General features: G+C 33.8%; 1 protein-coding gene across 3 annotated transcripts in view; it reads right to left on the bottom strand.

Moving 5' to 3' along the window:
* USP15 (ubiquitin specific peptidase 15) overlaps positions 1-13,199 on the bottom strand; it is a 124,078-nt gene that overhangs the window by 71,928 nt on the left and 38,951 nt on the right. For all 3 annotated transcript variants that reach the window (XR_005532482.1, XM_039256221.1, XM_039256222.1), the window contains exons 4-5: positions 6,974-7,100; positions 326-471 (exon numbers count right to left, since the gene is read on the bottom strand). Coding sequence is in view for 2 of the 3 variants with exons in the window: in XM_039256221.1 (XP_039112152.1) it covers positions 326-471; positions 6,974-7,100 (273 nt within the window). In the remaining variant the exon portion in view is untranslated. The remainder of the gene's footprint in view (positions 1-325; positions 472-6,973; positions 7,101-13,199) is intronic.

Raw genomic sequence — 13,199 nt, 5'->3', positions numbered from 1 at the left:
ACAATGGCAGAGTTGTTGTGATAGAGACCATAAGGCCTACTCAGGCAAAAATATTTATGATTTGATTCTTTACAGAAAGTTTGCTGACCTATCTTATTAGCTGTTTTTTGATGGAAAATAATTTCTTTTTAAAAAGTAGGTTATTCTCAAGTTCAAGGAGGGAAGCAGAAGCTAATGCCAGTGATCAGCAGGAACAGGGAAGAGATGAGTTAGAAAGAAGCAGCCAGGGAAAGTAAAATCCAGTATAGATTGTCAAGATATTCACAAAGTTTGTGACTCCAAAAACCTTCATATGCTTAAAATAAACAGTACTGCTAAACAATACCTGTCCTTGGTATAAACCAGCATCCTGAATGGTGCTGTCTGGTTTATTCAGTGGTTCAAATGTATTACTCATGTATTTGTTCCACAATCTGGTCTCCTTTTCATCTGGAATATTGAAGATTTTTCTTATTTCTTTTTCAATTGTATCTAGATTTAAGGAGGAAAGAAATATAAATATAACACATATTTTAAAATATACCACATAGAGCTAAGTGCTCACCAGCATAAAAAATCCTAAACTTAAAATACTGATATAATAGCAAGAATAGGTGAACAAATATGTAGGACATATGTAAGGAACAAAAAAAAGATAAGACCCGATGTGTTTTTTACAAACAAAATTATAACTCTGACAGATAATTACTTGAGGAAACTAAGAACTTACAAGGTAGAAGAAGTCAATCATATAACATTACAGTATAATTTACATTATATAGGATGAAGTTTAACTTTTTACACATTATAAATTCAATATATTTTTCTGATGATCTGTTGGATTCAGAAAAAGTAGGAGTCATAAATGCTACAGACAGAATATTATATGTATAGTAATATAACTCATTTTAGGATAATTTATATTATATTGAATATAATTTATAGTTTGAATAGTTCACTAAAATTAAACAGAATAAATGCACAAAAAGGAAAGTGCCTTCTTGAAGGGCAGTATTAGTAAAAATACCTTGTTTTCACAGTAAAGCCATATATTTTCCTTATTCCTATATCAATTATGTGAGTGCAAAGTCTTTTTAACCTGGAACAGCTTAACCTGCTGTAAGACACAGGAGTCCCCACATATGAGAGTAGAGATGTAATTAAATTTCAGTGGCATACAGTTAAATGAATCTTTTAAACTTTTAAACATGAGAGATAATAGAAAATAGTATTAAATCTATTGAATTCTGGTCAATAACTTGCCTACCTTAGACTCAAGAAAAGTGTAAAATATCTTATGACATATAAAGAAACATATAATACTTCTACATTTTAGAATATCTTGTTAGTTTTGGAAAGAAATTATTTATAAAACACTACACCTCTTAATACATGTTCTCTGAAGAAATATAAAAACCTATACCTATCCTACTTCATTAAATTCAGTCTAATAATATTGTTTATGCTGTACTTAGCAGCTAAAATTCTTTAAGTCTTATAGTCAGTGAGATTTTAGGGCTTTAAATAAATAGTAAATCTTACAGTACATCTGAAAACTTACAGCAAATTAGCCAGAATATTTAAATTATTACACAAAATAAATATACTAACAGTACTGGTTTCTGTTTTGATGGGTTGGTCTTTTTCCTGTTCGTTCTTTTTATTGAAATATAAATATATAACAAAAAAATACACAAGTTATCAGTATATGATAAATTTCCAAAGTGAATACACCTACGTAACTAGTACCCAGATCAAATAACAGAACATTACCTAGGAAGGAGGGTAGAGGAAGAAGCTGAGGAAGGGAGGTCATTTTAGTCTTTCTATAAAAATAAGTGCTTTTTTCCTGAGTGCATGAATAGTTCTTGCTCATTGCAAAAATTTAGAAAATACAAACACATGTCTATAGAGAGAGCCACTGTTAACATTTTGATATTTCTTCTTTCAGACATTTATCTGTTAATACACAGATATCTGCATGCATAATACAATACATACACATATGGGAATTTCCTCTTCACTGAGTTCCGCAATCTACTCACATATAGGAGAAGAACATTACAGGCAGAAGAAAGGAGTGCCAAAGTCCCTAATGGAGGAATGTATTTGGCATGTTTCAGAATAGCGTGGTGCAATGTGGCTGGAGTGAAATGAGCAAGGTGGAAATGAGACCATAAAGGTACTCACGTAGGATTATATAGAGTCTTGTGAGCTATGAAAGTATTCTATTTCATCTGGGTCAAGGGTAAGAGTCTAGGCTACTGCAGTAATCAAAACCAAGGGAAAAGCAATATTAAGTGGTCAGACTGAGAGATTCTGAAGGAATTGCTTAGAAGATACACTGCTTAGATTACATGCAGGGTGAGAAACAAAAGAGAATGATACCAAGGTTTTTAGCCTGAGCAACTGGAAGAATACTAGTAGGGATTACTCAGATGGGGAAGAATGAAGAGATAGCAGGTTTTCTGAGGGGGAAGGGGTAGGCTTTAGTTTCATACATGTTATATCTTGAGATTCCTATCAGACAGAAGGGAAGCTAAGGAATGATTAAAACTGGAATTAAGGCAGAGTTTTAGGTAGGAGATATAAATTCAAAAGATATCAATATACACAGAAAGTATTTAAAGCCAGGGCATAGAAGGAAATCACCAAAGAAATGGGGAAATCCAAGGACTAAGCATGGCAACACTCTTATGTTTTGAGATCAGGACTATGAAGAGGATCTTTTCAGATTCTCTGAGAAGATGCAGGCAGTGAGAACTTGTGTCCTGGAAGCCATGTAAAAAGAAAATATTTGTAAATGGAAAAGTGAGTATGCATGTCAATTTTTGCTGGCAGGTTAAGAAAATGGAAGACTGAAACTACCATTAGATTTATCAATGTAGAAATAGAGACCATCATAGCAGCAGTGCCAAGGGAGTGGCAGGTTTGAATGCCTGATGTAGAAGAGTCAAGCAAGAGTAGGAGCAGAGGAAGCGGTAGCTAGAAAGCAAAATGCTCAAATTAAGAGAGATTCACTAAGTGCAATTATAGGTAATGAAAATCTCGGGTATAACTAGGGAATTAATGCCACAAATTGGATACAGATTAAGGTCATGGAGTTGAGAATGTCAAGGTATTGAGAGGGCATGTAGATTTTTCCACATATGAATCTCACTGTGTCAGGCAGTTAATAAAAAGCATAGAGAGGTAGAAAAATATTATCTCATATAATAAAAACAAAATTTTTGTGACAAATATTTCTAGCAAGAATATTTAATAAAGCAATTCTGGGGCACCTGGGTGGCTCTGTTGGTTAAGCGGCCAACTTCGGCTCAGATCATGATCTCATAGTTCATGAGTTCGAGCCCTGTGTCGGGCTCTGTGCTGACAGCCAGCTCAGAGCCTGGAGCCTGTTTCAGATTCTGTATCTCCCTCTCTCTCTGACGCTCCCCTACTCATGTTCTCTCTCTCTCAGAAATAAATAAAACATTAAAAAGAAATTTAAAAAAAAAGAATATTTAATAAAGCAATTCTATGAATAAACTTCTAGAAACATAAAGCATTTTCAATACATTTTATAACATGGTTTTTTTTCAGTGTATCCTTAAAGAAAAAATAAAAACCAAATTTTGTATTTCTTATTGGAATATGCATCCCGTATTTCCTTTCTTATTATCCAAATTTTTTATCATTTCAAAACCCACTTCCTTTAGAAAAACAAAATCAGCCCAATTAACCCTTGCATAGATTGTATAAGGCAGTAATCAAGAAATGAGACTGTGTTGAGTTAGAATACTGACTTTCACTTGGAACTAGGGTGATCCTAATTAAGTGTTTTAATCTTTCTAAGCCCCAACTTCATCACCTATACAATGAGGATAAAGTATTGCTGAGGTTTAAAAAGAAATTTCCTAAAAGTGCCAAAAACATAGTATTCCACAACTGCTAACTACTATGGTAACTATAACCATCAAGTCTCTAAAAGTCCCAGTTTAATTTTAATTTTTGTAAAGGTTTTACAAAAAAGTTTTGTAAAACCTTTTGCTTAGAAAGCAAACTTGCTCAAATATAGATTGTCAAACTTTTGGGGCGCCTAGGTGGCTCAGTCATTTAAGCATCCAACTTCGGCTCAGGTCATGATCTCATGGTTTGTGGATTCGAGCCCCGCGTCGGGCTCTGTGCTGACAGATAGCTCAGAGCCTGAGCCTGCTTCGGATTCTGTGTGTGTGTCTCTCTCTCAGAAATAAATAAAGCATAAAAAATCTTTTTTTATATTGTCAAACTTTTAAAAACTAAGACCTACAGTAAGAAATTATGGTCCAATATGCCCATATGTGTTGCTATTTTCTATTGTGATATTTTCTTCATTCTTTTCACTCCCAAAATACTTATGACCACCCACAGTATTGAGAAATATGCTCTAATACAGTAAGACACTTTGGCTGTATAAAAAAATTCAGTTCATTTATAATTTTAAGGTGTATATCCAATGTATGTACCATTTTAAAGTATTAGTATGTTGATTAAAATCTATGCAAATCATAAACTTTTTGAAGCAGAGATTCTTTATAAATTATATATCTTGACAAATTGTTACATAGTACTTAATGTGAGAACTTCATACTGCTTGTACTGAAATCAGAAATTAAACCAGGTGATCTTCATATAATGAGTTTTAAAATATTATTCAGTGAACTAATGTTCTAAAATAAGATTTCTTTTATAAGTACTTTATTTTATTTTTTAAATATTTATTTATTTTTGAGAGAGACAGAGAGAGAGTTAGTTTGAGCAGGGAAGGGGTAGAGAGAGGGAGACAGATCTGAAGCAGGCTCCAGACTCTGAGCTATCAGCCTAGAGCCCAACATGGAGCTCAAACTCATGTACCACGAGATCATGACCTGAGCCACCCAAGCTGCCTCTTTAAAATAAGATTTCTGATGGTCTCATATTTATAAATAATTTTTCTATAGACATGAGCTAAGGATAAAAGGAAACACCAAACTTTTAAAATATGTAGAAAACATTATCTGCATCAAGTGTTTTAAGTAGCTTCTCATTTATATTACAATTAGCTGAACATTTCAGACATTAGTTTTTTATTTAATTTTAATAGACTACCCTTATTAGATAGTTTTAATATGCATTATTTTAATATCATGATTAATGCCATTTTATATATATTAAGATCTTTCAGTTTTTCATATGTAGACAAAATATTTTCCTGAATATGTTCCACAAATCTAGAAGTTCAAAAGTCCACTAATTTAATATAATAAAATGCCATTTATATATGGAATTCCTAATATTTTAAGCATTCATTTTTTTTTAAAGCTTATTTATTTTTGAGAGAGAGACAGAGCACATGCACACGTAAGCAGAGGAGGGGGCAGAGAGAGAGAGAATCTCTGAGAGAGAGACAGCGTGAGCAGGGGAGGGTCAGAGAGAGAGACACACACAGAATCCGAAATAGGCTCCAGGCTCTGAGCTAGCTGTCAGCACAGAGCCTGACACGGGACTCCAACCCACGAACCGCGAGATCATGACCTGAGTTTACGTCAGAAACTCAACTGACTGAGCCACCTTGGCGCCCCGAGAGAGAGAATCTCAAGCAGGCTCTGCACTGTAGCACAGAGCTTGATTCAAGGCTCAGTCTCACACACCATGAGATCATGACCTAAGCCAAAATCAGAAGTCAGAACCAAGAGAGCCACACAGGTGCCCCTTAAGCATTCATTTCAGAAAGATGACTTAATGAGTTTACTCAATTGTGTCACAAACTTATAAATGTTCTAGGTAAATAAAGAGGGGGGAAAACAGAAAATCCATACCTAATATTCTATCTGGTAAAACCATATGGATTAACCAAGCACGAGGTATTGAAGAATGGTATTATTTTATGGAAAATATAGTTTTAAAAGTATCTTCTGCTGTGAAATGGTTAAGTGGTGAAAGCCAAATATACTTGTGAAATTCAGAAATATTTTTTACTTTTAACCAAAGTACACTTAATGATTGGTTTCAACAAAGAAACCAAGCTATACATAAACTTGCTAATTTTTTTTTTTGGCTGAGAAGTTCTGTGCATTAACTGCTATGTCTCCACTGTCTGTCTACATTTTCCAACAAGATGTTATTACCATTCATCTTGTTTTCCAAAAACTTTATTTGAAAATAACTACCTTTTATTATTCTTATTTTGATCTGTTTGATCAAAAAGTACTGTAATTTTGTTATTAAATCCATAATCATTTAAAAAATATCTTATTCAACATATTCTTGATCTTAAATTAAAATGTGGCTACAAAAATGAAAAATTACATATATTTTAATATGCATTTATATGTGTAGATATACAAATATATAAAGATATGTAGATATATATAAATATACCGAGGGAGTTAGGTACATTTGTATGAGATTATAATTTCCTAATCCACTCATTGTTAAATAAGAAAAAAATCAATGTACCATAAAAATGCTAAGTCTACTAAGCCTGCTGCCTTATTTAAGTAGCTACAAAGTCCAAAGAATAAACAGGAAAAAAGGAAATAAAACAGTTATCATTTTCCATGCTAAGGAGGAGACACATTATTATTATTATGGATATATATACTACATTACTAGAAAAATTTTTATTTAGTCAAGCTTTATTTTTACTTACAGTTCTTTAATTTATACTCCTGTTACAAACATGATACATAGTTTTTTAAATAAGTTAAAACAGTAATTTCATTTTTTAAGTAAAATGGCACAAATAGTTATGTGAAAACTAATTTGACAATAAACTATTTGTAAAAAAAAAAAATGGCACAAATAATAACTCCTCTAATAATGTAAAGTAGATCTAGACATGATAAATAATTCAACTGTAGGCTAAGATTGTTGCCTCAAGCATGGAAATTTGTAATGTTTAAGTATAAACTGTTAAAAAAGTTATCATCCTGGAAGCATATAAGAAACAAACTACAACTAATTTTCTAATAGCAATGGACAGGATGTTGCATACCTATTGTGTCAGCTTTGCTAAATCTTCGAGTTACAACATTGTTCATGTTTCCATTTTCACAGAGCTTCAATTCTGTGAGATATACTTCTACTTTGCAGTGCTTTACAAACATACCCTGTTCAACCACCTAAGAACCAAAAGAAATCAGTTAGCCAAAGCTCAATTATATTTCACTGTCTCTAACAACAATGTATTTCTCTAAAGACACTTTAGAAAAAAACTACAGATCTCCAATGAAAAATAACTATTAAAAAGAGTCAATATAAAATAGAAGATACCAGATAGTTGGAAAAGAAACATGTGGAAATTTTAATATTTAACAGAATATGAATAATCATATTAGACATTAACCACGAGTTTGGAAAGGCATTCTACTGACCTATAAAGATATTTTGGTATACTATAAATTACAAATACATTCAATATTTATAATGGGAAAGTTTACCCCAAATGTAAATACAGCTCTGATTAATGATCCACAACTACTTCTAGCTTTTAGTACTTCAGCTCAAGCAGAAAACCTTTAAATGTTATAAGTTTTATAAAAGTTCAGTTAGCAACAGCTAAATCTACATATGTCAAATCACCCTATATGTTAAATCTTTTAAAATAACTCCAAATTACTGCTTCCAAAGTATTCAGCTATGGCCTGTAACTGATATGTTAGTTTTCCATTTAAGATGACTTTGTCTGACCTTTAAATATGCCCTTAGTAATTCTATGCAACAAATGAAAAAAAAAAAAAGCTGCTAACCATGCAAGCAACAAAGCAGAAAAAGAGAAGAAATATATATATTAGGGTCACCTTTTAAATAAGTATATTTCCTTTTGATCTTCTAAAGGTTAACTGTAGGATTTCAGTCATGAACACTGTTTCTGAAAATAGTAATCAGCCTGATATGTGATACATTAGACAAATATGGCAAAAGGGAGGCTCCAAATGACTGTTGTACTCACAAGCTTAGCATCTTCAGTAAAGGACTTACAAATTTGTCTTTCACTTGCATGGACACTGTTTTAGCTCAAAAAATTCAAGCGTAGCTTAGCTAATATTTAATGTCCAATCCAACACTAATTCTTGTGATACTCTCATTTATACTCTTAATCATATGTGTTTACATTCATACATCTAAAACACACAATAGCCTGCATCTCTACATCTCTTAATTTTATAAACTAATATGTAAAAAGTCTCTTAACTAATGAAATTTGATTTAAATCTCCTTATGCTTATTTATTTTGAGGTTAAGAATGTAGCAAAAGATACCATATCATTTAATTTTACAGGATTACTGGTAGGTATATTTAAGTAGAAAAACTAGAAATCAAATATTCCTATCAATCAGAAACTTCTACTCTGAGACTCTATATCTGAGTAAGTAATCCTAAAATAGTGTTAATACTAATCATTGTTAGGCTGGTAAAACTGAGGTGCCTACAGGCCTCATTTTTAGGAGGAAAAAATGGAATGACCAATAATAGAACAGGGTAATAGGATAACAATCAGGATAAAATAACAAAAAAGAAAATCCCTTATTATGATTTATATTGAGATATATATTTTTAGATAAGCCTATTCTTTAAAAAATGAGAATTAATTTTTGTAATACCAAAATATATTTTCCTGGAAGGATCTGGTGATCCAACTATCAGAAAGTCATTGCAAACTATGAAAACAAAATGTCAAAAGATTTTTTTTCAAAATCCTCTTTATTGGGTTTTGGGGGTTTCCTCATCATTTTTTTTCTTTTCTCCAAAACTACCTTATATTGTTAAAACTCTCATCATCAATACTCAAAATACTACTATTATAAGATATTTTACTTCCAAAAGTAGTGTATTAAAAAGATGTTCTTTGGGGCGCCTGGGTGGCTTAGTCGGTTAAGCGTACGACTTTCGCTTAGGTCATGATCTCGTGGTTCGTGGGTTCGGGCCCCGCGTGGGGCTCTGTGCTGACTGCCAGCTCAGAGCCTGGAGCCTGTTTCAGTCTGTGACTCCCTCTCTCTCTGACCCTCCCCTACTCACGCTGTCTCTCTCTCCTAGAAATAAATAAAAATATTAAAATAAATAAATAAATAAAAAGATGTTCTTTTAAAAAAAAAAGTGTTTGTCTGCCCGACTGTTTTTATTTAAAAGAACCATACTATATGAGTAATTAAAACTTGAATACAGTACCTCCAGTGCAGAGAAAAATAATTAACATATTTATGTATGCGTTGTTATGGTTGTATGTAGATGATATATTTATGTAACATCCTCTTTATATTTGTTTATATAAAGTCTACTACCTTATAAAAAATACATGGAAAATAACCATTTAAAATAATGGCTACAAAGACTGCAACAGGAAGAAACAGGCTCATAAAAAACAAGATACAAAGTTATATTTACCTAATTATGATAAACATTAAAATATACATTTGGAATTAAGATTGGAATGTGAATATTCAAAACAGTAGTTATGCTTCAGAATTAGAGGTAACCCCCAAACATTTTTTCTTTTTTTTTTTTTTTTTACAAATAGTTTATTGTCAAATTAGTTTCTACATAACACTCAGTGCTCATCCCCAAAGTGCCCTCCTCCATGCCCATCCCCCCCTCCCCCCCACACCCATCAGTCCTCAGTTTTTGTCAGCATTCAAGAGTCTCTCATGGTTTGCCTCTCTCCCTTTCCCCCACCATTTCCGCCCTTCTTCTCCCCCTTGTTCCTCCGTCAAGTTCCTCCTAATCCTCCTATACGTGCAAACATATGATATTTGTCCTTCTCTGCCTGACTTATTTCGCTCAGCATAACCCCCTCAAGGTCCATCCACGTTGCTACACATGGCCAGATTTTGTTGTTTCTCATTGCCATGTAGTATTCCATGGTATAGATAAACCACATCTTCTTGATCCATTCATCTGTTGATGGACACTTAGGCTCTTTCCATGTTTTAGCTATTGTGGAGAGTGCTGCTATGAACATTGGGGTACATGTGCTCCTATGCCTCAGCATTTCTGTATCCCTTGGGTAAATTCCTAGCAGTGCTATTGCTGGGTCATAAGGGAGTTCTATTGTTAGTTTCCTGAGGAACCTCCACACTGTTTTCCAGAGGGGCTGTACCAGTTTACATTCCCACCAACAGTGTAGGAGGGTGCCCGTTTCTCCACATCCTCGCCAGCATCTCGAGTTCTCTGATTTGCTCATTTTAGCCACTCTGACTGGTGTGAGGTGGTATCTCAGTGCGGTTTTGATTTGTATTTCCCTGAGGAGGAGGGATGCTGAGCATCGTTTCATGTGTCTGTTGGCCATCTGGATGTCCTCTTTGGAGAAGTGTCTGTTCATGTCTTCTGCCCATTTCTTCACTGGGTTGTTTGTTTTTCGGGCGTGTAGTTTGGTGAGTTCCTTATAGATTCTGGATATTAACCCTTTATCTGATATGTCATTTGCAACTATCTTTTCCCATTCCGTTGGTTGCCTATTAATTTTCTGGGTTGTTTCCTTGGCTGTGCAGAAGCTTTTAATCTTTATGAGGTCCCAACAGTTTATTTTTGCTCTTGATTCCCTTGCTTTTGGGGATGTGTCAAGTAAGAAGTTGCTGCGGTGGAGGTCAAGGAGGTTGTTTCCTGCTTTCTCCTCTAGGGTGTTGATAGTTTCCTGTCTCACGTTCAGGTCCTTTATCCATTTTGAGTTGATTTTTGTGCATGGTGTGAGAAAATGATCTAGTTTCATTCTTCTGCATGTTGCTGTCCAGTTCTCCCAACACCATCTGTTAAAAAGGCTGTCTTTTTTCCTTTGGATATTCTTTCCTGCTTTGTCAAAGATCAGTTGGCTGTATACTTTTGGGTCCACTTCTGAGTTCTCAATTCTGTTCCATTGGTCTATGGGTCTGTTTTTGTGCCAATACCATACTGTCTTGAGGATGACAGCTTTGTAGTAGAGGCTGAAGTCTGGGATGGCGATCCCTCCCGTTTTGGTTTTATTTTTCAGTATTACTTTGGCTATTCGGGGTCTTTTGTGGTTCCATACAAATTTTTGGATAGTTTGTTCTAGTTTTGAGAAGTATGCTGGTGCAATTTTGATTGGAATTGCATTGAATGTGTAGAGTGCTTTAGGTAGTAATGACATCTTAACTATATTTATTCTTCCTATCCATGAGCATGGAATGTTTTTCCATTTCTTTGTGTCTTCTTCAATTTCCTTCATAAGTTTTCTATAGTTTTCATCATACAGATCTCTTGTATCCTTGGTTAGGTTTATTCCGAGGTATTTTATGCCAAACATTTTTTCTTAATGAAGTATATTATATTATTATGAATAAGGAACAAATATAAAATGAAATCTGGCTCTAAAATTTAAAACTTATGGCTAAATAAAAATATTTCCATTAATTGATGGCCACAGTAAAGGTAAAATCTCCTTACAAGTGAGAGAAATAAAAATTTATACTGAATTAAAATAAATATAATTCCTATTTGTTCATTTTTATGTGAATACTAGCATTTTCCCCCTTTGGAAACAGCAAGTAATTTCTAAAGAAATCTGGTATCTAAAACAATTTGATAATATGGCCTAATGGACACAGTTACTATTTCTGAGGAGTTAGCTACATTGGTTTCTGAAGCACTTACTAAGTACTATGCTTATCCTAGTGGTAAAAATAGGCAAGTAGAGAAGTCTAACACAATTTCAAAATCAGGTTTTGATGCATAAAAAAACAAATCCTACATGTGATATTCCATCCACAAATATTTCAGCATTTATTTCTTCAAAAACAAGGAATCAGAACCATAATACCATGTCACACCTGAAAAAAAACTTTAAAACTAGGGGCTCCTGGGTTGGTTAAGCCTCCAACTTTGGCTCAGGTCATGATTTCATGGTTTGTGAGTTCGAGCCCTGCATTGGGCTTCTGTGCTGACAGCCGAGAGCCTGGAGCCTGCTTCCAATTCTGAGTTTCCCTCTCTCTGCCCCTCCTCCACTTGTGCTCTGTCTCACTCTCTCAAAATAAATAAATATTAAAAATTTTTTTTTAAACTTTAAAACTAATCCCTTAATATTATCCGGTCAATATTCAAATTGTCCCTAGTGTGCTGTTTTTAATATGCTGTTTGAATCAGGATCCAAATCAAGCCCATACACAAAAGCCTCTAAAATGTCTTCTAACCACAAGTTCACCATGCATCGTTTTATTCTTGCAATTTTTAGTGAAACTACTTCATAGATGGTGAGATACATTCTAAAAAGGATGCAGATAGTATCTAGCTGCCCCTCTTTTTGTGATGTTGGTAAGCATTAATTAATCAGTGCTGAGATCAGGGACATAGTCATGCCCATTCATTTATATTATCATCTATGAGTGCGACCAAAACAGCAGAGATGAATACTTTCCAGAGACTACCATGGCTCACAAATATTTACTATGTGCCCTTTACAGAAAGTTTGGTGACACCAAGCATTATTTTATTTTTGATCAGTCTTGTAGGAACTCATATTTATTTTACTGATCTAATTTTACTGTTCTTTATGAGCCAACTTTATTTAATAGAGGTTTTTTCTATTTTATATTATTATTTCTTGATTAGGTTTAATTTCCTTTTCTTAACTCCTTGAGACAACAGATTTTGACTTCTTTTCTAATATATGCATTTAAGCTAGCACATTCTTTCTAAGAATGGCTTTAATCATTCTTTTATGTTGTATTGTTATTATCATTCAGCTTAAAAATTTAATTTTACCTTGTGTTTCTTCTCTAATCTAAGGATTACTTTACAAGTATATTGTTCCATTTCTAGATAGCTAGGAGATGATCTAGTTACCTTTTTGTTACTGACTTCTAAATTCCTCTGGGGACAAAAAAGTCACTGAATAATTTCTAACATTAGGAATATATTGGACTTTGCTTGATGGCCCAACATATGGTCAATTTTGGTAAAAATTTCACTTAAGAGGAATCTGTATTCTGCATTGACTAAGTGTAATGCATGTCAATTAGGTCATGCTGCTTAACCACGTTGTTCAAATCTGCTTCCAAGCTCAATCATGTGGTTGCCCACAGTTCTTAGAACCTCTCCAGCTGTTGGCAGAGAATTTAACTCCTCATTATGTGAGTGCTTCTATAGGCTGCCTGCATGCCAATATGGCTTCACTCAGAGTGACTGATCCTAGAGAGAGAGCGAGAGCCCAACTGCACACACAAAAGAGCACTCTCCAAGTTAGAAATACTCTCCAGTATCATTTTAGAAA

The sequence above is a fragment of the Hyaena hyaena genome, unplaced genomic scaffold (assembly GCF_003009895.1).
Source record: "Hyaena hyaena isolate Hyena2069 unplaced genomic scaffold, ASM300989v1 scaffold_565, whole genome shotgun sequence".
NCBI lineage: Eukaryota > Metazoa > Chordata > Mammalia > Carnivora > Hyaenidae > Hyaena > Hyaena hyaena.
The sequence above is the reverse complement of the archived record's forward strand: the minus strand, read 5'-3'. Positions and strand labels throughout refer to the sequence as shown.